Source organism: Salmo trutta, chromosome 2 (assembly GCF_901001165.1).
Source record: "Salmo trutta chromosome 2, fSalTru1.1, whole genome shotgun sequence".
Lineage (NCBI taxonomy): Eukaryota > Metazoa > Chordata > Actinopteri > Salmoniformes > Salmonidae > Salmo > Salmo trutta.
In genome coordinates, this window is record NC_042958.1 from 10296405 (window position 1) to 10320583 (window position 24179).

General features: G+C 44.0%; 1 protein-coding gene across 5 annotated transcripts in view; it reads right to left on the minus strand.

The window, feature by feature from the left end:
• LOC115150314 (sodium channel protein type 4 subunit alpha B-like) overlaps window positions 1–24179 on the minus strand; it is a 181173-nt gene that overhangs the window by 141199 nt on the left and 15795 nt on the right. For 4 of the 5 annotated variants that reach the window (XM_029693503.1, XM_029693512.1, XM_029693476.1 and 1 more), the window contains exon 2: window positions 343–651. In XM_029693503.1, coding sequence (XP_029549363.1) covers window positions 343–609 — 267 coding nt within the window. In that variant the 5' untranslated portion in view covers window positions 610–651. Of the gene's footprint in view, window positions 1–342; window positions 771–24179 lie in introns of those variants that run through there. The other variant, XM_029693484.1, reaches the window with a different exon arrangement.

The window sequence follows — 24179 nt, forward strand, 5'->3', positions numbered from 1 at the left end:
ACACACACACACACACAAACACACACGCACCATTTCAGAGCATTCATAAGGATGGTCATTGTGAATACATCAGAGGGGGAAATTGGTTCAGATGTATAAAAGAACACGGGAAGATTCCAGTAATTGGAGTCACACTAAAAAGGACATCCTTCAAGGAGGTCAAATGCACAAAGGAAAGAGATGGCAGTGGTGATGTAAGAAGTGACACACACTTGGATACAAATTTGATATTCTCAGGCATCCAAGCACATAAGTGTAAGGACACTCAAGACACACACACACTGACACACCCGCACACCCACACACAGCCCCCCTCAAGTACCCCTCCCACCCCCTTCTCACTCTCTGGTTCATGAAATAGAACGGGTCGAAGTCCTCCAGTGGGACGCCCACCAGGCCGTTGGGGATGTCGCCGAAGATGCGTGGCAGCTGTTTGCCGGCCTCCAGGTCGGCCCGGGGCCTGGGCAGCTCCACATCTCCCAGGTCCTCCTGGTAGTGCTTGGTGCGCCGGGCCTCTTCCTCGGCGATCCGCTGCTCCACGGCAGCCAGGGACTCCCGGGTAAACCGGTGCAAGCTGTCAGGACCCGGTGGTAGCAGCAGGGTGGCCATCTTCTCATCCTGAGTCTCCTGTCCTAGGGATGACTTCACCAGCTACCAGGAGGGGAGGGAAAGAGAGAGAGTATGGAGGGGGAGATAGAGAGAGATCGGGAGACGTAAAAGGTTAATCAACAGGGCAGTCACACATGGGAGGGTTATCAATCCTGAAAGCAGACCTGAGTTAACCTAAGGTCCTATTTGGTTGCTATAGTACTGTATAAGCAAAGCTTGGGGGGGGGGGGGGGGGGTTGTCATTGATATAGCCTCCCATTCACCCCCATTATCTCTTCAGCACGGGCAATGCCTCTTCTGTCCTCAAAATAGATGGTGGCGCTATTGTGTTACGTGGTGTGTGTGTGTGTGTGTGTGTGTGTGTGTGTGTGTGTGTGTGTGTGTGTGTGTGTGTTGGGGGGAGTTAGTGTGTGTGTGTCCACACTTCCACGTGCAAACAGACTAGGCCATCTGTTTTCTATTCTAATTGAATGATTGGACAAGCCTCATTTTTCATCCATTCATGCGTTTCTTCATGGTGTTCAACTTGTGAGAGTCCACATCAAAAGAACACCTGATGAGCCATTTACCAGTGTACAACATACTTTTGAAATCATTCTACAAATACTTTAGCTGGGCTTGATTGAGCTTGCCTGGTAACTGGCGCATTAGACCAACATAATGGTCACAATTGCAAACTCCACCCATGTGTCATTCCAGACAGGGGGGGGGGGGGGTAGTAGCAACCCTGGTCCGGCTTACAACCCAGGTCCAAAATCATAGTCACTTATACAGTCCCTCAATCAGGTAGCAATCTACTCACTGAAAAATACAAGATCTAATAATCCCCTTAGCCAATCAGTAAAAGGCCCCTCCTGATGGCCATATTAGGACAGCCTCAGATTCATAAGTAGTTGGTGTCAATTCTGTGCTTTTAAGATGACAACTTAATGGAAAAATACTGACTGACATTTCCTATGAGTACCCTCTTCATGAAATGCATTGTAACACATATATAACGCCTTATGAGCTACAGTATGTAATGTCTAATAGTATAATGCACAACATGGCCGCTATTATACAACGGGTGGGTCTAATCCTGAATGATGATTGGTTAAAACAACATTCCAGCCGGTGTCTATTCCACAAGTTACCACCGGCTAAATCTATGACATTAAAATGCCTATTTAGTCTGTTCCATCTGACTACGCAATCCACTGTCTCATCAGCCCAGCCAGGCAATTTATAAACTTGATCTCCACTATAAAAAGCATCTAGACATTATCTCACATTTCTTTGAGAGTAACATTTACTTTTCAACAGCGGAGATTTGTATAAACCTTGCCGTCTGTCTCTCCGACATTTACAACATTGTTTCAATATTCAAATTTGATCTCCAGATGTCCCATAGTAATGAACATGTCGGGAGTTGGGATGAGACAGACAGGCAGGCAGCTTTTCTCAGCCAGTTGAAATCATGAATCAGCATAATTTTTATGGATATATACAAATAATTATCAATAGAAAACAGGTCAAACGAAACAAAAGCGCAGATAGTTTACTGTCTTTCCAGCTTCAGTTTGAAGGGATTGTGTTAGCTGTGTTGTTGGCTAGCTCCTCTGAACAACAGTGTCCTGACGAGAGAGCACATTTTCTACGCCAGGTGGAATCGCGCATCATTAGCTCAAGGTTATGGATTTATCCAAATAAAGGTCACTAGAAAACAGCTTAAATGCAAATGAGCTACTTTGCTGTTATTCTGGCTGCACTGTTTGGCATGACTGTAAGTTAGCCGTAGTTGGCTAGCTACCAAGCAAGGGATATTAACGTTGCCAGCCAGTAAGGCAATGGAACACTTAGAACGAACGACTGGGTTGCGTCCATAGATACAGAAAAAAAAGAATGAAGGACTGAGTCGTCTCTGTCAACCGAACTGATAGAACGAACAACCAGCCGGCTTGGGTAGGAACCCTAGATTCCTATATCCTGTGGAAGGATGAAATAGTATGAATAAATTTATCAAAATAATGTTTTTAATGAAAATATGTAAATCATGATTTGAATATGTTGGTAACCCATTGTATAAACTTGATAATGCCCTCGAAGCCAGTGATCAGAGGATAAATTGGCATGGTTTGCCAACAACATTTGTGCCAATATACAGTTGAAGTCGGATGTTTACATACACTAAGTTTGTAGTCATTAAAACTCGTTTTTCAACCACTCCACAGATGTCTTGTTAACAAACTATAGTTTTGGCAAGTCGTTAAGACATCTACTTTGGGCATGACACAAGTAATTTTTCCAACAATTGTTTACAGACAGATTATTTCACATATAACTCACAGTATCACAATTCCTGTGGGTCAGAAGTTTACATACACTAATTTGACTGTGCCTTTAAACAGATTGGAAAATTCCAGAAAATAATGTCATAGCTTTAGAAGCTTCTGATAGGGTAATTGACACCATTTGAGTCAATTGGAGGTGTACCTGTGGATGTATTTCAAGGCCTACCTTCAAACTCAGTGCCTCTTTGCTTGACATCATGGGAAAATCTAAAGAAATCAGCCAAGACCAAAAATTGTAGACCTCCACAAGTCTGGTTTATCTTTGGGAGTAATTTCCAAACCCCTGAAGGTACCACGTTCATCTGTACAAACAATAGTACGCAAGTATAAACACCATGGGACCACGCAGCCTTCATACCGCTCAGGAAGGAGTCGCGTTCTGTCTTCTAGAGATGAACGTACTTTGGTGCAAAAAGTGCAAATAAATCCCAGAACAACAACAAAGGACTTTGTGAAGATGCTGGAGGAAACAGGTACAAAAGTATCTATATCCACAGTAAAACAAGTCCTATATCGACATAACCTGAAAGGCCGCTCAGCAACGAAGAAGCCACTGCTCCAAAACCACCATAAAAAAGCCAGACTACGGTTTGAAACTGCACATGGGGACAAAGATCGTACTTTTTGGAGAAATGTCCTCCGATCTAATGAAACAAAAATAGAACTGTTTGGCCATAATGACCATTGTTATGTTAGGAGGGAAAAGGGGGAGGCTTGCAAAGCTGAAGAACACCATCCCAACTGTGAAGCACAGGGGTGGCAGCATCATGTTGTGGGGGTGCTTTGCTGCAGGAGGGACTGGTGCACTTCACAAAATAGATGGCATCATGAGGAAGGAAAATGATGTGGATATATTGAAGCAACATCTCAAGACATCAGTGAGGAAGTTAAAACTTGGTCGCAAATGGGTCTTCCAAATGGAAAATGACCCCAAGCATACTTCCAAAGTTGTGGCAAAATGGCTTAAGGACAACAAAGTCAAGGTATTTGAGTGGCCATCACAAAGCCCTGACCTCAATCCTATAGAACATTTGTGGGCAGAACTGAAAAAGCATGTGCGAGTAGGCCTACAAACCTGACTCAGTTACACCAGCTCTGTCAAGAGGAATGGGCCAAAATTCACCCAACTTATTGTGGGAATCTTGTGGAAGGCTACCCGAAACGTTTGACCCAAGTTAAACAATTTATAGGCAATGCTACCAAATACTAATTGAGCGTATGTAAACTTCTGACCCACTGGCAATGTGATGAAAGAAATAAATGCTGAAATAAATAATTCTCTCTACTATTATTCTGACATTTCACATTCTTAAAATAAAGTGGTGATCCTAACTGACCTAAGACAGGGAATTTTTACTAGGATTAAATGTCAGGAATTGTGAAAAACTGAGTTTAAATGTATTTGGATAAGGTGTATGTAAACTTCCGACTTCAACTGTATCCTCCAAACACCACCTTCTCTGGCATTATCACTTAAATAAATGCTCATAAAGTGTTACTCAATATTCATCTTCAGAATCAATTTCTGGGTCAATACACCCATTAAAATAGTCCTCAAATGCAGTATTTCAATGAGAGTCCACCACACAATAAGATATTATACATGTTATACAATATCTCAGGCCTGACCCGCACTAAAGCTTATGGTAAAAGTATCCCGTCCTGTTTTGCAGCTTTATAAACGGGTTAAATCAATCTGTGTTTGACTCCTTGGCCTTTGTGTGGCCCCCTGCGCCATTATACCATGCATCTGAAATCTTCTCTTTTATTTCCACACAGTTTTAGTTGTTCACCGCAACCGGGCAGCCTGCACTGTATAGACCCTGACGCAACGGACATTGTGCAGGGCTGAACAAAACGGCAGTACGCTTGGGTTGCTTTTCACCCCCTTGCAGCATAATCTTAACCAACGTCACGTCTGCCTTTACTTTGGCAGAATCCTGCCTCTCTCATCTGTCCATGTTTTCACATCAAGCTCGGGTTATTCCCATGTTCCTTTTTGACCCCTTATGTATCGTCTGTATAATTATCGTAGTAACCACCAGTCCAGGATTCATGTGTAACATGAATATAATCAACATGTTCAGTGCTTGTATTATAGATATTTGGGGAAATATAAAGATAATTCAATGAGCGCTTGAGTTAATAACGTGTTGTTGTGTTTGCATTTGCTGTGTACATCCATGGGAAAGCATGGTGGGTAATTCAATGGACACCTCTGCTTTTAATGCGTTGTTGTTATGGAGCCCAGAGATGCTATCTGAAAAGACACCTAATGGAGTTAAGAGAATAAGCACCGCAGACTTGGATATCCTGATAACACATCACCACTGATGCAGAATGACTGTACTGTACTGCATTGCACTGTACTGCACTGTGCTGCACTGTACATGCATCACAAGCAGCAAATGTGCAGCTTATTTATTTTCTCCTGTCTTTTGTCTATAGGTATTTGTGTAATAGTTCTACTATGGAACAGGCCGATTTGACCTTGTATGTGTGATTGTGTGCATACGGTTATCACTGACTCTGATATCACAACGTGTGGCCAAGCAGACAGGAGAACCAGGCACCAAAACGGAAGAAAACAGACTGAATCAGCGAGGGACAACTTGGACTCGTCCAATTACAAATGCTGATTTTTCGTTTAACCGTTGCCAAAACATTTTTTTTAAACGTGCCCTAATGAACACAACCCAGATAGTATGGTGCTGTGTGTCCAAATACCTTAATGTATTAATTCCATTGACTGTCACTAGGGCCTGGTGGTCAGAGCTGTCCCCCGTTCTCAACACATCAGTGACCTGATAGCCGCCGCCCCCCCTCCCCCCGCTACACGGTCAGAGAACAGTAATAGGTAAGATGGCGCCGACAGACATGGCAGCTCTGCTTCTAGCTCCTATTTTTTAAAAGCTTTTCGCTATACCCGTAATAACATCTGCTAAATATGTGTATGAGACCAATAACATCTGCTAAATGTGTGTATGAGACCAATAACATCTGCTAAATATGTTTATGAGACCAATAACATCTGCTAAATATGTGTATGAGACCAATAACATCTGCTAAATATGTGTATGAGACCAATAACATCTGCTAAATATGTGTATGTGACCAATAACATCTGCTAAATATGTGTATGAGACCAATAACATCTGCTAAATGTGTGTATGAGACCAATAACATCTGCTAAATATGTTTATGAGATCAATAACATCTGCTAAATATGTTTATGAGATCAATAACATCTGCTAAATATGTGTATGTGACCAATAACATCTGCTAAATATGTGTATGTGACCAATAACATCTGCTAAATATGTTTATGAGACCAATAACATCTGCTAAATATGTGTATGTTTCCAATACATTTGATTTGATTTTGATTTGAGCAAGATGGCTGGTGACACACACATACAGACCCAGAGGAAAACACACACACACACAACCTCTGTATTGATTATTTGGGAAGCAACTGCCAGGGCCCCCGAGGTCAGTCCAGATGATTGAATCCTGTAAGTATAACACTTTGTTTATGGCATTATAAAATGTCATTATTTCTGCTCTGTAAGTGTAAAGTCTAGCACCATGTACCGTAGTGACCTGAAGTCTAGCACCCTGTAGTCTAGCACCCTGTAGTCTAGCACAATGTAGTCTAACACAATGTAGTCTAGCACCTTGTAGTCTAGCACCCTATAGTCTAACACCCTGTAGTCTAACACCCTGTAGTCTAGTGACCTGTAGTCTAACACCCTGTAGTCTAACACCCTGTAGTCTAGCACCCTGTAGTCTAGCACCCTGTAGTCTAACACCCTGTAGTCTAACACCCTGTAGTCTAACACCCTGTAGTCTAATACACTGTAGTCTAACACCCTGTAGTCTAACACCCTGTAGTCTAACACCCTGTAGTCTAGCACCCTGTAGTCTAGCACCCTGTAGTCTAACACCCTGTAGTCTACCACCCTGAAGTCTAGAAAAATGAAGTCTAGCACCCTGTAGTCTAGCACCCTGTAGTCTAACACCCTGTAGTCTAACACCCTGTAGTCTAGCACCCTGTAGTCTAGCACCCTGTCGTCTAGCACCCTGTCGTCTAGCACCCTGTCGTCTAGCACCCTGTCGTCTAGCACCCTGTCGTCTAGCGACCTGTAGTCTAACACCCTGTAGTCTAGCACCCTGTAGTCTAGCACAATGTAGTCTAGCACCCCGTAGTCTAGCACCCTGTAGTCTAACACCCTGTAGTCTAGCACCCTGTCGTCTAGCACCCTGTCGTCTAGCACCCTGTAGTCTAGCACCCTGTAGTCTAACACCCTGTAGTCTAGCGACCTGTAGTCTAACACCCTGTCGTCTAGCACCCTGTCGTCTAGCACCCTGTAGTCTAACACAATGTAGTCTAGCACAATGTAGTCTAGCACAATGTAGTCTAACACCCTGCAGTCTAACACCCTGCAGTCTAACACCCTGCAGTCTAACACCCTGCAGTCTAACACCCTGCAGTCTAGCACCCTGTAGTCTAGCGACCTGTAGTCTAACACCCTGTAGTCTAACACCCTGTAGTCTAACACAATGTAGTCTAACACCCTGCAGTCTAGCACCCTGTAGTCTAACACAATGTAGTCTAGCACAATGTAGTCTAGCACCCTGTAGTCTAGCACCATGTAGTCTAACACCCTGTAGTCTAGCACCATGTAGTCTAACACCCTGTAGTCTAGCACAATGTAGTCTAGTGACCTGTAGTCTAAAACCTTGTAGTCTAGCACCCTGTAGTCTAGCACCCTGTAGTCTAACACCCTGTAGTCTAGCACCCTGTAGTCTAGCACCCTGTAGTCTAGCACCCTGTAGTCTAGTGACCTGTCGTCTAACATCCTGTAATCTAACACCCTGTAGTCTAACACAATGTAGTCTAACACCCTGTAGTCTAACACCCTGCAGTCTAACACCCTGCAGTCTAACACCCTGCAGTCTAACACACTGTAGTCTAGCACCCTGTAGTCTAACACCCTGTAGTCTAACACCCTGTAGTCTAACACCCTGTAGTCTAACACCCTGTAGTCTAACACCCTGTAGTCTAACACAATGCAGTCTAACACCCTGTAGTCTAGTGACCTGTAGTCTAGTGACCTGTAGTCTAGTGACCTGTAGTCTGCCAACTTGTAGTGTAGTGACCTGTAGTCACACACTGTAGTCTAACACTAGTCTAGTGACCTGTAGTCACACACTGTAGTCCAACACACTAGTCTAGTGACCTGTAGTCCATCAACCTGTAGTCTAGAGACCTGTACTCTAACACCCTGTAGTCTAGCACCCTGTAGTCACTATAGCTGGAGTTAATTGAATGTAAAGGCCAGCTCGGCCAGCTTGACTGAGAGTCCATTTAGGCAAATACAATTCCTTCCCAAAATAGGGTTGATCCACTGGAGTGCACTATATAAGTCACCAGGGGCATTGAACAAGTCAAATGGGCCTTGGATTCATTTCAAAGGCTCGCTGCCTGCCCCGCTCGGGTCCTTCAGCTGCAGCACATGAGCGCATGCGTCTAAAGAGAAGTCCGAACAAAAGGGATATGGGGGAAATACAGGGTTTACCTGAGGATAGGAGCACGTAACTTCTGGGACAGATGTCGATGATTTAGAACAGCTTGCTCACTACACACAAACATACACACACATTATATTTCTCTCTCTGTCTCTCTCTCACACATTCACACACACACACACACACACACACACACACACACACACACACACACACACACACACACACACACACACACACACAAACAAAAACAACTGGGCAAGAGCAGAGAATATCACTAGGATGCTTCTTTGCATTGTAAAACACATTGCAAAATAGGACTTTGCCACTTTCAGCATTATGATTTCGTTATGGGGCAGATAAAGAGACATGAGGAATTATGACTTATATATGATGGGCAGATAAAGAGACAGGAGGGAAATAAAGAGTGAAAGCAGAGAGCCTATCAAGAAATAATTTCAAGTAGAGATCCCCAGTGCCTATTTCTTCGCTCTGAAATACAACACTAATTTTTTACATTTCTATACTTCTGATCATAATCAAAATGACGTCACTGTCACTGATGTTTTCTTTTTCTGGTATGATTGACAAAAGTGAGCTCAAGACCTAAGTCCTGGTCAGGTTCCCTGGCATTGAAACCTATGGGATGAAAACAGTAGGTTATTCAGTAAGGCACAACATGCAGATAGAAATATACTGCTCAAAAAAATAAAGGGAACACTAAAATAACACATCCTAGATCTGAATGAATGAAATAATCTTATTAAATACTTTTTTCTTTACATAGTTGAATGTGCTATCAACAAAATCACACAAAAATAATCAATGGAAATCCAATTTATCAACCCATGGAGGTCTGGATTTGGAGTCACACTCAAAATTAAAGTGGAAAAACACACTACAGGCTGATCCAACTTTGATGTAATGTCCTTAAAACAAGTCAAAATGAGGCTCAGTAGTGTGTGTGGCCTCCACGTGCCTGTATGACCTCCCCACAATGCCTGGGCATGCTCCTGATGAGGTGGTGTGTGGTCTCCTGAGGGATCTCCTCCCAGACCTGGACTAAAGCATCCGCCAACTCCTGGACAGTCTGTGGTGCAACGTGGCGTTGGTGGATGGAGCGAGACATGATGTCCCAGATGTGCTCAATTGGATTCAGGTCTGGGGAACGGGCGGGCCAGTCCATAGCATCAATGCCTTCCTCTTGCAGGAACTGTTGACACACTCCAGCCACATGAGGTCTAGCATTGTCTTGCATTAGGAGGAACCCAGGGCCAACCGCACCAGCATATGGTCTCACAAGGGGTCTGAGGATCTCATCTCGGTACCTAATGGCAGTCAGGCTACCTCTGGCGAGCACATGGAGGGCTGTGCGGCCCCCCAAAGAAATGCCACACCACACCATGACTGACCCACCGCCAAACCGGTCATGCTGGAGGATGTTGCAGGCAGCAGAACGTTCTCCACGGTGTCTCCAGACTCTGTCACGTCTGTCACGTGCTCAGTGTGAACCTGCTTCATCTGTGAAGAGCACAGGGCGCCAGTGGCGAATTTGCCCATCTTGGTGTTCTCTGGCAAATGGCAAACGTCTTGCACGGTGTTGGGCTGTAAGCACAACCCCCACCTGTGGACGTCGGGCCCTCATACCACCCTCATGGAGTCTGTTTCTGACCGTTTGAGCAGACACATGCACATTTGTGGCCTGCTGGAGGTCATTTTGCAGGGCTCTGGCAGTGCTCCTCCTGCTACTCCTTGCACAAAGGCGGAGGTAGCGGTCCTGCTCCTGGGTTGTTGCCCTCCTACGGCCTCCTCCACGTCTCCTGATGTGCTGGCCTGTCTCCTGGTAGCGCCTCCATGCTCTGGACACTACGCTGACAGACACAGCAAACCTTCTTGCCACAGCTCGCATTGATGTGCCATCCTGGATGAGCTGCACTTCCTGAGCCACTTGTGTGGGTTGTAGACTCCGTCTCATGCTACCACTAGAGTGAAAGCACCGCCAGCATTCAAAAGTGACCAAAACATCAGCCAGGAAGCATAAGAACTGAGAAGTGGTCTGTGGTCACCACCTGCCGAACCACTCCTTTATTGGGGGTGTCTTGCTAATTGCCTATAATTTCCACCTGTTGTCTATTCCATTTGCACAACAGCATGTGAAATGTATTGTCAATTAGTGTTGCTTCCTAAGTGGACAGTTTGATTTCACAGAAGTGTGATTGACTTGGAGTTACATTGTGTTGTTTAAGTGTTCCCTTTATTTTTTTGAGCAGTGTATATTGTAAAGAACAAATGTAATTGTCTGCTGAGTAGAATTAGGAATCATGTCAGTGATATTTCTGTCTGAAATGTTATGAACATTTCACCTCATTGAACACACCACAGCTATTGTGCCATAACCCAGGAAAACCCCAATAAATCATAACTTAACCTAATCATTATTTTACCTATCCCATTGAGGTCAAAATATCGCTTTTTCAAGGGAGACCTGGCACCTTACTTCAGCGCTGGGGTCAAGCCCACCACTCTCTGCCCCCCAATTCCACCCTAAACCCATCTATCCTGGGACTGGGGATTGACCTGGTATTGCTTTGGGAAATCAGAAATAAAGAGCAACACATGGAGGAGCAGTGTACCAGCGGTGCCAGAGGCTAAGGGCTCAGTCAGAGCCTCTATCCAGCCTATTCAACCGAAGCAGGGAGAAGAATCTCTCACTTTACAGGCTGATGCTGTCAGCATGATTTGTTTATGTTTCCTATTTAAAAAATCACAACAAGTACTAGGATGTAAGAAAAGCCATAACCCTGAAGGGACTGACTGGATGCTGTGGCATGACTCGTCTTCAGACCCACACGTTCACGTCTCACCATCGTATGGTAGCCTGGGGGGGGGGTGGCATTTTAACGTCATAGATTTAGCCGGAGGTAACTTGTGGAATAGACACTGGCTGAAATGCGGCTTTAACCAATCAGCATTCAGGATTAGACCCACTCGTTGTATAAATACATATAAACAGTTCATCAGGAGATGTGAGGTAAGAATGTTGGTAGATAAGAAACATTATTTGTTTTTCTGTAGTGTTACTGCACAATTGAGGATTCATTCTAGGATTTAAAAAGGGTAAAGCACTCCAGCTCACATAAATGGACAGAGACGTCGGGTGTATGTGCCTGTCAAGCATGACATTCTCACACTCACGTACCACGGTCAACAGAGGCTGACAGCGGAGTTATTCTTCATCATGATTGTGTGTCATGCACCTCTAACCTTGATGCTCAGTTTGCAAAGGAGCCAGTCACTGGAAGAAACACTGAGCCTTTCATGGCTGTAAGTCATCCTACAAAATACAGGCTTTGTTCAATTGATTCAATAGTCACCGTGATAAGGGGGAAAGGGGATCATTCTTAAACAATTGTGCCGGCGTAATAGCTGACGGCTTCTTTATCATCAATTAGTTATTATTGAGACTTTAAAAGATCAATGCTACCGCAATGCTACCGTACCAGTAGACTTCCAGTCATTGTGCTAACGCTAGATAGTATTGGCTCGCGAAACTACAGCTAACTTCCTTCATACTGCACGCAGTCACATAAAATCTCACAGAATCAAACAGAATCTCTAAATGCCAAAATCTCACAGTATCACTTTAACTCCCTATCAAAAGCTTCAAGTTCCTCACTGTCCATATCACTAAGGAATTATCACAGTCCACACACATCAACACGCCTCTTCCTCCTCAGGAGACTGAAAGGAATCAGCATGGGCCCCCAGATCCTCAAAATGTTATACAGCTGCACCATTGAGAGCATCTTGACTGGCTGCATGACCACTTGATATGCTTGACATCTGACCGCAAAGAACTACAGAGGGTAGTGCGTATGGTCCGGTACATCACTGGGGCCGAGCTCCCTGCCATCCAGCACCTCTATACCAGGCGGTGTCAGAGAAAGCCTTAAAAATGGTCAAAGACTACAGCCACCCAAGTCATACACTGTTCTCTTTGCTACGGTATGGCAAACAGTCCCGATGCACCAAGGCTTGAACCAATAGGACCCTGAACAGCTTCTACCCCCAATCCATAAGAATGCTAAATAGTTAGTTAAATATACTGAACAAAAAAATAAATCCAACATGCAACAATTTAAATAATTTTACTGAGTTAAAGTTCATATAAGGAAATCAGTCAATTTAAATAAATTCATTAGGTCCTAATCTATGGATTTCATGAGTGGGCAGGGGCGCAGACATGGGTGGGGCTAGAAGGGCATAGGCCCACCCACTGGGGAGCCAGGCCAAGCTAATAAGAATGAGTTTTTCCCCACAAAAGGGCTTTATGGCCAACATAAATATTCCTAATTTTCATCAGTTGTACTGGTGGCTGATCTCAGACGATTCCACACGTGAAGAAGCCTGATGTGGAGGTCCTGGGCTAGCGTGGTTACACGTGGTCTGTGGTTGTTAGGCTGGTTGGACGAACTGCCAAATTCTCTGGAGGCTGCTTATGGTAGAGAAATTAACACTAAATTCTATGGGAACATTTCTGGTGGACATTCCTGCAGTCGGCATGTCAATTGCACACTCCCTCAAAAATCTGTGGCCTTTTATTGTCCCCAGTACAAGGTGCACCTGTGTAATGATCTTGGCAAAGGAGAAATGCTTACTAACAGGGACGTAAACCAATTTGTGGACAGAATTTCAGAGAAGTAATATTTCTGTGAGTATGGAACAATTTTGGGATCTTTATTTTCAGCTCATGAAACATGGGACCAACACTTTACATGTTGGTTTATATTTTTGTTCACTTAACCAATAATTACCAGGACTATCAGCATTGACCCTTTTTGCACTAATTATTTTGAATCATCACATACATATGCTGCAGTTACTGTTTATTATCTATCCTGTTGCCTAATCACTTTACCCCTACATATATGTACAGTTGAAGTCAGAAGTTTACATACACCTTAGCCGAATACATTTAAACTCAGTTTTTCACATTTCCTGACATTTAATCCTAGTAAAAATGCCCTGTCTTAGGTCAGTTAGGATCACCACTTTATTTTAAGAATGTGAAATGTCGGAATAATAGTAGATAGAGAATTATTTCTTTCATCTTTTATTTCTTTCATCACATTCCCAGTGGGTCAGCAGTTTACACTCAATTAGTATTTGGTAGCATTGCCTATAAATTGTTTAACTTGGGTCAAACGTTTCAGGTAGCCTTCCACAAGCTTCCCACGATAAGTTGGGTGAATTTTGGCCCATTCCTCTTGACAGAGTTGGTGTAACTGAGTCAGGCTTGTAGGCCTCCTTGCTCAGACACAATTTTTCTATAGGGTTGAGGTCAGGGCTTTGTGATGGCCACTCCTATACCTTTACTTTGTTGTCCTTAAGCATTTTGCCACAACTTTTGAAGTATGCTTGGGGTCATTGACCATTTGGAAGACCCATGTACGACCAACCTTTAACTTCCTGACTGATGTCTTGAGATGTTGCTTCAATATATCCACATAATTTGCCTGCCTCATGATGCCATCTATTTTGTGAAGTGCACCAGTCCCTCCTGCAGCAAAGCACCCCCACAACATGATGCTGCCACCCCCGTGCTTCATGGTTGGGATGGTGTTCTTTGGCTTGCAAACCTCCCCCTTTTTCCTCCAAACATAATGATGGTCAGTATGGCCAAACAGCTCTATTTTTGTTTCATCAGACCAGAGGACATTTCTCCAAAAAGTATGATCTTTGTCCCCATGTGCAGTTGCAAACCGTAGTCTGGCTTTTTTATGCGGTTTTGGAGCAGTGGCTTCTTCCTTGCTGAGCGGCCTTTCAGGTTATGTCGACATAGGACTCATTTTACTGTGGATATAGATACTTTTGTACCTGTTTCATCCAGCATCTTCACAAGGTCCTTTGCTGTTGTTCTGGGATTTATTTGCACTTTTCGTACCAAAGTACGTTCATCTCTAGGAGACAGAACGCGTCTCCTTCCTGAGCAGTATGACGGCTGCGTAGTCCCATGGTGTTTATACTTGCGTACTATTGTTTGTACAGATGAACGTGGTACCTTCAGGCATTTGGAAATTTCTCCCAAGGATGAACCAGACTTGTGGAGGCCAACAATTTGTTTTCTGAGGTCTTGGCTGATTTCATTTGATTTTCCCATGATGTCAAGCAAAGAGGCACTGAGTTTGAAGGTAGGCCTTGAAATGCATCCACAGGTACACCTCCCACTGACTCAAATGATGTCAATTAGCCTATCAGAAGCTTCTAAAGCCATGACATAATTTTCTGGAATTTTCCAATCTGTTTAAAGGCACAGTCAATTTAGTGTATGTAAACTTCTGACCCATTGGAATTGTGATACAGTGAATTATAAGTGAAATAATCTTTCTGTAAACAATTGTTGGAAAAGTTACTTGTGTCATGCACAAAGTAGATGTCCTAACAAACTTGCCAAAACTATAGTTTGTTAACAAGAAATGTGTGGAGTGGTCGAAAAACAAGTTTTAATGACTCCAACCTAAGTGATGTGAACTTCCGAACTGTACATATCTACCTCAATTACCTCATACCCCTGCAATGGTTCCATGTGTACATTGCCAAGTTAACGTTACTCATTGTGTATTTATTCCTTGTGTTATTATTTTTCTATTATTTCTCTTTTGTCTCTGCGTTGTTGGGAAGGGCCCGTAAGCATTTCACTGTTAGACTACACCTCTTGTTTATGAAGCATGTGACAGATCAAATTTGATTTGATTTTATAGGGTTACAGCATGTCTTTAATCTACCTCCCTTCACTTAAAATGTACACACACACACACACACACACACACACACACACGCACACGCACACACAAAAGCATACACACAGATGCGTTCACACACACCCTGAGCCTCGCCGAAACCATTACATGCTTAATTAACAAGGGGGTAAAGACTAAAAGCTATCATCGATGACTGGTGACCCTCCCAGTTCAACCTCGTGACAGATTACTCATCTGGGCAAGACAACTGTACCCGAACTGAACCCTCTGTCTAATCAACTCCCGCGCTCCGACCACAGGGGAAGACAAGAGGGGAAGAGAGAAAAAGATGAGAAATGAGAGTAAATTAAGAAATAAAGAGGCTTGAAAGGAGGGGGGGCACGGGGGTCACGTAGGGGTCATTGATTTTAGAAGTCAGAGTCTCTCAGAATTGGCCTCAGACGCAGCTTGTGTGTGCGTTTATAATCAGTGGCACTGTTTGATTATTCAAATGTGTCCTTGGTGTTCTTGCCAACATGTTGCTTCATTGTTGATTGTTGATTTTGTGTTTTTTGTTTTTTACAAAATGAGCTCGCACTGTAATACTTAAAGGGATAGTTCACCCAAATACCATATAAGCAGTCTATTGACAAGGTATGTCAACTATCCATACTTTGGTTTTGTTCGCCTGGCCACCGATTCCAAATGCTAATTTGTGACACAAATCCAATACAAGTGAATAGTACCGATATTAGCATTTTTCATGTTTCATGTCCAAATCATCTATAAGTAACTTCACAATCAATTTGAGATACTTTAGGCTGATTTGGACAAGAAACGTGAAAAAACAAACAAAGCATGGATTGCTGTCACACCTTGTCCATGGATTGTAATTTGGGTGAACTGTCCCTTTAAGCTGTGTGTTTGTCTAAAATAAGTCAATTTTACATTTGAGTCATTTAGCAGACACTCTTATCCACAGAGACATACAATTAGTGCATTCATCTTAAAATAGCTAGGTAAGACAGCAACACATCACAATTGTATTAAGTATATTTTCCCTCAACAAAGTATTTATCTGCAGTGCTAGTAGGAAAAGACAACTGTGATCCGACCAAATTCACATAGAAATATGAGTTATAGATCTGTTATTCTCATCGAAAGCAAGTCTAAGAAGCGGCAGATATGTTCCATGTGCCCTATTTATATTCTTACCGTTCTTAAATTGATTTTGTTTTGTCTTTTACTTCTTTCGGTTTTGTACACCGGCTTCAAACAGCTGACAATGCATAATTATTTTTATGAAAAATATATTTCACATTACAATGATAGTACAATGATTCTCTACTCTGGACCTGGGACACCAGGTGTCTGCAATTAATTATCAGGTAGAACAGAAAACCAGCAGGTTCCGGACCTCGTAAGGTAAGAGTTGAGTACCCCTGGTCTACACTACACTATACTTGCTTGTTTTGTCACATATACTGCAATTAGGCAAAGTATTCTAATTTGAACAACCAGGAAATGGTGGAGCGATTTCTGCATAGTACACCTTTAATTAAGATACTCTTCAAAGAGGTAGAGTTTAAGATGTTTTCAGATGCCTTCCCTGTGGCTCAGTTGGTAGAGAATGGTGTTTGCAACGCCAGCATGGTGTGTGCAATGCCAGGGTTGTGGGTTTGATTCCCACGGGGGGCCAGTACAAAAAAAAAAAAAAAAAAAATCTGCATGAAACGAAATGTATGCATTCACTACTGTAAGTCGCTCTGGATAAGGGCGTCTGCTAAATGACTAAAATGTAAATGTAAGATGGGCAGGGACTCCACTGTCCTAGCTTCAAGGGGAAGCTGGTTCCACTATTGGGGTGCCAGGACAGAGAAGAGCTTTGACTGGGCTGAGCAGGACCTTCCCTGCTGTAGGAGTGGGAGAGCCAAGAGACCAGAGGTTTGAGAATAGCCTGGAGGTAAGGAGGGGCAGTTCCCCTTGCTGCTCTGTAGGCAAGCACCAGGGTCTTGAAGATGACGCGAGCTTCGACTGGAAGCCAGTGGAGTGTGCGGAGAAGTGGGGTGGCATTAGGAAGGTTGAACACCAGGCAGGCTGTGGCATTCTCGATAAGTTGCAGGGGTTTGATGGCACAAGTGGTGAGCCCAGCCAACAGAGTTGCAGTAGTCTAGACAGGAGGAGCCTGGATTAGGACCTGCCCCGCTTCCATTGTGAGGAAAGGTTGTACTCTACGGATGTTGTAGAGCAGTGGTTCCCAAACGTTTTATAGTCCCGTACCCCTTCAAACATTCAACCTCCAGCTGCGTACCCCCTCTAGCACTCTCAAATGTTGTTTTTTGCCATCATTGCCACACACAGACTATACGATACATTTATTAAACATAAGAATGAGTTTTTGTCATAACCCGGCTCGTGAGAAGTGACAAAGAGCTCTTATAGGACCAGGGCACAAATAATAATAATCAATAAATTTGCTCTTTATTTAACCATCTTACATATAAAACCTTATTTGTTAATCGAAAATTGTGAATAACTCATCACAGGTTAATGAGAAGGGTGTGCTTGAAAGGATGCACATAACTCTGCAATGTTGGGTTGGATTGGAGAAAGTCGGTCTTAAATAATTTTCCACACACAGTCTGTGCCTGTATTTAGTTTTCATGCTAGTGAGGGCCGAGAATCCACTCACACATAGGTACGTGGTTGCAAAGGGCATCAGTGTCTTAACAGAGGGATTTGCCAAGGCAGGATACTCTGAGCACAGCCCAATCCAGAAATCTGGCACTGGCTTCTGATTAAATTACATTTTCAAAGAACCGCTTATTTCAATTTTGATGAGGCTCTCTTGTTCAGATATCGGTAAGTGGACTGGAGACAGGGCATGAAAGGGATAACGAATCCAGTTGTTTGTGTCATCCGTTTCGGGAAAGTCCTGTGTAATTGCACACCCAACTCACTCAGGTTCTTCGCTATGTCATTTGACATTGTCCATAAGCTAAAGTTCATTTGCACACAAAAAATAATACAATGATGGAAAGACCTGTGTGTTGTCCTTGTTAATGCAGACAGAGAGGAGCTCCAACTTCTTAATCATAGCCTCAATTTTGTCCCGCACATTGAATATAGTTGCGGAGAGTCCCTGTAATCCCAGATTCAGATAATTCAGGTGAGAAAAAACATCAGCCAGATAGGCCAGTCGTGTGAGAAACTTGTCATCATGCAAGCCGTCAGACAAGTGAAAAGGATGGTCAGTAAAGAAAACTTTAAGCTCGTCTCTCAATACAAAAAAACGTGTCAATAATTTGCCCCTTGATAACCAGCGCACTTCTTAATGTTGTAAAAGCGTGACATGGTCACTGCCCATATCATTGCCTAGTGCAGAAAATACACGAGAGTTCAGGGGCCTTGCTTTAACAAAGTGAACCATTTTCACTGTAATGTCCAAAACGTCTTTCAAGCTGTCATGCATTCCCTTGGCAGCAAGAGCCTCTCGGTGGATGCTGCAGTGTACCCAAGTGGCGTCGGGAGTAACTGCTTGCACGTGCGTCACCACTCCACTATGTCTCCTTGTCATGGCCATCAGTACAGATACCAACATGAGCAGCAGCTATGTTTGGCTAAATACGGACCGTTAGTGGAATTCCCACGAGAGGGTAACGGTTAATGTGATTGGATGTTAATTATTTGACAAGGCTACCTGTATTTGTGTTTTTATTTTTGCTGAACAGTAGATGGTTTCATTTTATTTTGGGCTGTGAAATGAGGCTACTCAGGCGAGAGAAAAAAACTCACCCGAATGTATAGCCCCGTTGGAATTCTTGTAAATATATTTTTTGAATGTGAATCACATTTCTATTTGGCGTACCCCCGACAGCATTGCGCGTACCCCAGTTTGGGAATACCTGTTGTAGAGCATGAACCTGCAGGAGCAAGTCCCTTTTCTGATGTTTGGAGAGAACAACAGGTTGTTGTCCAGGGTCACGCCAAAGTTCTTTGCACTCTGGGAGGGGAAGACCGTGGAGTTGTCAACCATGATGGAGAGGTCTTGGAAAGGGCAGGCCTCCAAGTGCAGCTCCATTTTGTCAAGATTGAACTTGAAGTGGTGGGCCGACATCAGAGCTGAGATGTTTGCCACGCATGCAGGGATGAGTGTCACCACCTGAGTAGTTGAGTGCCATGTGAGGAGTATGACAGAGCCAAGAGACTTGGTGTATAGAGAAGGCCTAGAACCGAGCCCTGGGGGACACCAGTAGTGAGAGCACGTGGTGCAGACATAGATCCTCTCCACGTCACCTGGTAGGAGAAACCTGCCAGGTAGGATGCAATCCAGGAGTGTGCAGAGCCTGAGACGCCCATCCCTGAGAGGGTGGAGAGCAGGATCTGATGGTTCACGGTGTAGAAGGCAGCAGATAGATCTAGGAAGATGAGAACAGAGGAGAGAAAGTCAGCGTTGGCAGAGTGGACAGCCTCTGAGTCGCCTTGAAGCCTGACTGGTTAGGGTCAAGAAGATGGGTCAGAGAGATAATGAGAGAGTTGGTCAGAGACAGCACACTCAAGTGTTTTAGAAAGAAAAAAAAGAGGGGATATCAGTCTGCAGCTGTTGATGTCAGAGGAGTCGAGTGTTGGTTTCTTAATAAGGAAGGGAGTGACTCTGGCCATCTTGAAGTCAGAGGGGACAAAGCCAGTGGTCAGGGATGAGTTGATGAGGGAAGAGAGGAATGAGAGGTCTCCAGAGAAGGGAGGAGGAGATGGGTTGCAGTGGGCAGGTTGTTGGGCGGCCGGACATCACTAGTTGCAGGATTTCATCTAGAGAAAGACGGGAGAAAGAGGTCAAGGCATGGGGTAATTCTGTGTGAGGAGGGGAGGGAAGGGGAAGAGCTGGAGGATTAAGGCTGGAGGACAAAGTGGAATAGAGTTTGGAGGGAGAAGCTTGAAATTAAGAGTGATAGAAAGGGGCTTTAGCAGCAGATACAGAGGAAGAGAAGGCAGAGAGGAGGGAGTGGAAGGATGATAGGTCCTCCGGAAGTTTAGTTTTCCTCCGTTTCCGTTCAGCTGCCCACAGCCCTATTCTGTTAGCACACAGTCAGATACGGAGTGGGAGGGGAAGGTTGAGCCAGCTAGGAGGAAAGGGGACAGTGAGAGTCAGTTGATGCGGAAAGGGAGGAGAATAGGGTCGAAGAGGTAGTCAAAAGACAAAAAAAGAGAAGGATTTAGCAGAAAGGAAAGGGGATAGGATAGAAGAGGAGAGAGTCCTGGGAGAGGGAGAGTGAATATTGCGGAGGCGCATGACCATCTGGGTAGGAGCTGAGTGGGTAGGGTTGGAGGAGAGATGGAGAGAAAAGTAAACAACGTACTGATTAGAGACATGGAGATGGGTTGCAGTGAGATTAGTAAGTGAACAGCCTCTAGTGAAGATGAAGTCCAGCATATTGCCTGCCTTGTGAGTGGGAGGTGACTGAGAAAGGGTGAGGTCAAAAGAGGAAAAGGAGTAGAAAGAGGTGGAAGGAAATGAATTGAAGTCAGGTGTTGGGAGGTCAAAGTCACCCAGTACGATGAGTGGTGAGCCAGTGTCGGGAAATGAGCTTATCGAGGTGTCAAGCTCATTGCAGAATTCTTCAAGGGCACCTAGTGGGCGATACATGACAACAATGTTAAGCTTGAGTGGACATGTGACAGTGGCTGTATGGAATTCCAATTAAGAGATGAGAGAGGGGGAAAATAGAAAATCTCCACAAATGAGTAGACCTGTGCCACCACTGCAACGACCAGATGCTCTCGGGCTATGAGAGAACACACAGTCAAATGATGAGAGAGCAGCTGGAGTTGCAGTGTTCTCTGGGGAAATCCATGTCTCTGTCAGGTCCAAAAAGTGTAGAGACTGAAGAACAATATACTGTAGGCTGAGATTAACTCAGCTTTAATGACCGCAATTCGTCAGTTCCAAATGTTGCCGGAGACTAGGGATTCCACATGGGTTGTGCACGCAGGGTACACTAAATTAGAAGGGTTGCAGCAACGAGGTGGAGAGCGTCTGTAAAACCTTCAGGGAGAGGAGCGAACTAGGATAGAAAACACACACATACTTGGCAAAGCTACAAAAGAGCAAAATGAGATCATCTGAAAGTAACTAGGTAAGATACTCAAGTGAGAGAGTGGAGCCTTCCTCTTTCCTTCCACCAATAACGCTGCAGAGCAATTCGGCAGTGCCACTTGACAATACTGCCGCTTACAGATGCTTCTGAAAAAAAAACAGGGGGTACTGAAGTACTAGCACTAATTGCCTAGCAGAGGTGAAAGACACACCTCCCAGGTAGGTTCAGAAGTTCTCAAACCTCAAGGTCAGAAGAAATGCTGAGTTGTAATTCTTCCCTCCTAATCAGAAGTAAAACCTCTGTTTCACTGTTTCACACACAGGAGTAGGTCAACTCATTGTCTGACAGCACATTGGGGAGGGTGTCAATTGATACACAAACAAGGACTGTACTGTATACTGTAGGTACTGCCACCTACTTACAGTCTTGCCTTTGTCTTGTCATGTATGTTTGTACTTTGTTGTATTTTGTTGCAAATTAATCAAATTGGAAATCAAATGTCCCTATTTAAAATTAATATTATATTCTGCACATCTATCTGATCACGACACCCTCTAAAATATTTCATTGTAAAAAAGAAAAACACACAAAAAAATCCCTGACTTGATTGCCGTCATGAAAAAAACACAGGTTGTAATATGGTTGTTATCCAACATCTATTCAACCAGACAAACAAAATGTTTAAACAACCCAAAAATGACCAAATGCCAAATGTTAGACGTTGGGATGAGCAAGCAGTGGAATACTCCAGCAATCCTGTTATTAATATCTCATCCAGAGGCAGTGGCAGGCCTGGGTGTTGGCCAGTGATCATGGAATGGGAGGATTAATAGGTGGTGTATTAGCCATGTGTGTGTGTGTGTGTGTGTGTGTGTGTGTGTGTGTGTGTGTGTGTGTGTGTGTGTGTGTGTTCGTTCATGCCAATGTGTGTCCGTGTCCGTGTGTGTTAACTGAGTCATTAAGGTCGCCTGCCTTCTGACTGACTGACAGGGACATTCACAGCTCAGGGGGGCTTCGCCGCAGCTTACTTTGGTTAAACATGTGAGACATCCATCTCGCTCTAAAGTAATGACCGCTGTCAGAGTGGGAAACAAGTACAGTAAATAATGAAGACCACCTGAGCAGATGGTTGGGTTGCGGTTGATTTCCATCTGAAATCTATACTCTGTATGGTCAGATCCGCTCGGGTGGCAACATGTAAAAGAACATTAAAGCAACACTTATCAAAGATGACTCCACATGTCAGGACTGGAAACAATAGAATGGGAGGACTCGACAAACAAGAGAGAATAATTCAAAATACACTAAGGGTTGACTAGATTAAGCCTAGTCCTTGACAAAAAAATCCTAGCCAATGGGAAATCCATTGAAATAACTTTTAGTGCGGGACAAAGCTTATTCTATGTCTGGGAAACCAGTCCCATGTGTGGTGTTGTTCAGATTAAATTCCATTAAATTCTTGGAAAATAATAACATTTAGTTTCACACCATTTTATGGTGATATGAATGCTGCCACATAATTGTGCTCTGGTTAATTTGACAGTTATTGACAAATTTCGAGAGGGTGACTGTGCTAAGAGGTGAAAACACTAGAATGAAAAATGAGGTGAATCGCAACATTAGAAAACACAGCGTCTCAGTCAATCCCCAGCCAGTGTGTGTGTGTGTGTGTGTGTGTGTGTGAGAGAGAGAAAGAGAGAGAAAGAGAAAGAGAGAAAGAGAAAGAGAGAGAGAAAAAAGTAGAGAAAGAGAGTGCTTTTTGGTGAAAGTCCCTCATTGACTCAAGGAGGGGTGAGGCGTGAGGCATGAGGCTAAGGGTACCCTAAACTGGACACCATTGACTCTATGAGGCGTGGGGCGTGAAGGGGGCTTGTCAGCAGGTTGTGAGGTGTCAGCAGGTGGGCCTGTCCATATGGATGTTCTGTCTGTAGTGGTGCCTGATTTGAAAGTTCTGTCTGCCTGCCGATCTGTCTGTCTGTCTGTCTGTCTGTCTGTCTGTCTCTCTGTCTCTCTGTCTCTCTGTCTCTCTGTCTCTCTGTCTCTCTGTCTCTCTGTCTCTCTGTCTGTCGTTGAAAGTCATTGGGTCAGTCTTTCCTGGGTTTGGCCCTAGCTCCAGCCTTATATCCTCAGCCTTATAACCTGGACTTCCATCTCGCCTGTGGAAGTGCTTCGCTGCTTCGCTGCTCAGCTGCTCAGCTATCACTTTTCTTTGATTCCCCCGCCTAAAGATTATCAACCAGCAGCTCGCCACCACCTGTGTCCTGTGCCTTTCAGGACGGTGTTGTTTCAGCCACTCTCGCACCATGCCGGGCCAAAGCCAACCATGAGTTATCCCAGGACCCCCGTGGTGGACAAGTAAACTCTGATATTATTAGACTCCCTGTTAGACGCCCCTGCTAGCTAAATAACACACACACACACACACACACACACACACACACACACACACAGTTGCTGGTGTCAGTTGGAGTACGGTGACAGGTGTCATTCAGGTTGGAGGAGTCATGCATCGAGCATACTCTCATTGTCCGGTGTCATAGGCTCTGTTCCAATACAACAGCGGAACTTTCGCAATGGAACACAACGTGGTCTGTTCCAATAACAGCACTAGCATATAACTTAGAACGCATGCTCAATACATTGCTTATTCCAAGTGTACATGGTATGTTAGTATGGACAATGGCCATTGTCTCACTGATTTTTATCCACATGCCTTAGGAGTCTCTTTTAAATTCTACACTATTTGGCAGTGAGGTAAAAGCCTACCCATTGGTTAAAAAGAAGAATAAAATGATGGGCTCCAACAAAACTGTCCAGTTAAGACTGTAAAAGTGAGAGATTTAACTGTTTAGGTCCAATTTTCAGTTTGGCTA